This window comes from Leptonychotes weddellii, chromosome 15 (genome assembly GCF_054177405.1).
Source record: "Leptonychotes weddellii isolate Sample4059 chromosome 15, ASM5417740v2, whole genome shotgun sequence".
NCBI classification, from domain to species: domain Eukaryota; kingdom Metazoa; phylum Chordata; class Mammalia; order Carnivora; family Phocidae; genus Leptonychotes; species Leptonychotes weddellii.
The window spans coordinates 4,389,234-4,391,684 of record NC_138383.1 but is presented as its reverse complement, the minus strand read 5'-3'; the positions used below and the strand labels follow the sequence as shown (position 1 = coordinate 4,391,684).

The 2,451-nt window shown below is 60.8% G+C and overlaps 1 protein-coding gene across 1 annotated transcript in view; it reads left to right on the top strand.

The window, feature by feature from the left end:
• The window catches only part of MGAT5B (alpha-1,6-mannosylglycoprotein 6-beta-N-acetylglucosaminyltransferase B), a 68,643-nt gene extending 67,113 nt beyond the window's left edge, over nt 1-1,530 (top strand). Inside the window, exon 17 of the mRNA XM_081804410.1 lies at nt 14-1,530. Coding sequence (XP_081660536.1) covers nt 14-212 — 199 coding nt within the window. The 3' untranslated portion in view covers nt 213-1,530. The remainder of the gene's footprint in view (nt 1-13) is intronic.
• The last annotated feature ends 921 nt before the right edge of the window (nt 1,531-2,451 follow it).

The window sequence follows — 2,451 nt, the reverse complement described above, 5'->3', positions numbered from 1 at the left end:
GGTGCCCGTCCAGGCTGCAGGTGCCCTGTGACAGCACCGAGTCAGAGATGAACCACCTGTACCCGGCCTTCGCCCAGCCCGGCCGCGAGTGCTTCCTGCAGAAGGAGCCTCTGCTCTTCAGCTGTGCGGGCTCCAGCACCAAGTACCACCGGCTCTGTCCCTGCCGAGACTTCCGGAAGGGCCAGGTGGCCTTATGCCAGGACTGTCTGTGAGGGCGCCCACCCGTCTGGCCCTCCCTGCCGCCGGAGAAAGCACCAGCAGATTCCGAGCTCCAGCGACCCGCCCTCCCCTCGACACCCCCACGCTGGAGCTTCTTCCTTGGCCAGGAAGTGGGCAGAGCAGACTCGTGCACAGGGTTAGGGGCGGGCCACTCATCCACGGGCGGGGTGCCCGCCCCAGGCAGGCTCCTCGACCTCGTCTTGGGGCTCGTGGCAGCATCGTGGCCAAGCAGCTCTGGGATTGGTCAGGGGCCCCAATGGCAGGAGCAGGTGGTCAGAGGCCCCTTGCTTTGTGCAAGGCCAATCCTGGACCAGACTGAGGGCCCTGGTCCTTCTTGGGCCCAGGATGGGGCCTCAGAATGTATGCGGAGGGAGCAGGGGCAGTGTGCCCGATGGCCCGCTGCAGGGTCCAGGGAGAGGGGAGTGATGTGTGAGGGCTCAGTCTTGTCCCTCTGCGGTTGTTTGGGGTATGGACAAAAGGAACAAGGGACTGGGGGACCCTGCTCATGCCTGTTCATGCCTCCTCTCAGCCCCACTCCTCCTGCCTTCGCCATCTCCCCCTCCCCTCTATACTTGGGGGGCGCAGCGGGAGTGGGGCGCCACCTAGCTCCTGGGTTGAACTGTTTCCCTCTCCTGCTTGCTCCGGCGCTCTCCACTTTGGGCTTCTCCCGAAACTCATCTTGGCATGACTGCGATTCCAGGCCGTGGATTTGTCCCCAGAGCCTCAGTCCCCAGCCCAGCAGGCTCTGGAACCCCACCCCCCAGCATCTCGTGTAGGCAAAGGCTTGGGATGGAGCTTCAGCCCCATGGCACGCCTAGCCCAGCTCCTGGCGTCCCAGGCCTGCCAGCCCCCAGGTAGCCCCCACCCCCTCGCTGCTGCCCGTCCCCACCTCCAGCTTTCTCCAGCCTCAAACCACCTCTGGACCCAACTGTCCTCTCTGTATGGTATGCCTGAGCCCGGCCCCAGGATGCCCTTTCCCCTCCTCCCCGTGCCCAGAGCCCTGCCTGATTAAACTGGTAGGGCCTTCAGAGACACTGCCACCCCACCCCGTTTTATAATCCCACCCCCCCACCAGGCAACTCCCCCCCACCCAGGCCTGCCCCTCCCCCCTGCCAGGGAGGCAGCCCTCGTGGGGCTGAGCAGGGGCCCTCCCATCCAAGACCCCTCTCCGGGCCTGGGTGGCCCCTGCGGCCGCCGAAACTCAGTGGTCACCAAGGACCTGACCTGTCGGGGGAAAGCAATAGAGACACTCTTTTCTCTCTCTCTTTTTTTAAAAATTTATTTCTTGAAATAATAAATATTTTATTGGGATGTGTGGTGCAGAGGAGGCGTGTGCTGTTTCTCATCTTTTCCTGGGACGCCCTGGGCGGGGGGTGTCTATCTTGGTGCCCCGGCCCCTGCTGCATATTGTCACTCGGCGCGCACAGGGTGCCTGGGTCTGCAAGGCTGGAGCTCTCTGGGTCAGGCTGCCCAAGGGCAGTCCCTACAGGGGCCCCCCAACCCCCACACCGTGGCTCCTGGGACCCTGCTTGACGAGCGGGGCTGTCCCCGCTTCATTTCACCTCAGGCTGGCCTCTGTGAGGTCAGAGAGCACAAATGTATTTTGATAAGAGCCTGAGCCAGATCGAGATAAATCCTAGCTAATGCTTACTGGGCGTATATTCCCCTTTACAGTTGAGAAAACGGAGGCACAGAGAGTTTAAGTAACTTGCCCAAGGGCACACAGCTTATAAGCAGTGAGGTGGGGAAGGGGGGATCATTTCAAAGTAGCTATGAGGATCAAATGACCCAACAGGGTGACAGCCCAGCCTGGGGCCCCGCCTGCAGCTGTGCTTACAGTTCTCTGTGATCCTCTGTGAGCCGGGACTTCCTTCTAGCCGGGGTTTCTGCTCGGGGATGCTCCTTCTGCAGCCCAGGACCCACCTTGTGAACCACTGGTCTCGACCATGCGGGTACCATTCAGTGTTCCATTTTTTTTTTTAAGATTTTATTTATTTATTTGAGAGACAGAATGAGAGAGAGAGCACATGAGGGGGGCAGGGTCAGAGGGAGAAGCAGACTCCCCGCCGAGCAGGGAGCCCGATGCGGGACTCGATCCCGGGACTCCAGGATCATGACCTGAGCCGAAGGCAGTCGCTTAACCAACTGAGCCACCCAGGCGCCCGGTGTTCCATCTATTTTTAATTCATTTTCATTTGCAATTCCCCGATGGCATCGGACGCAGAGCATCTT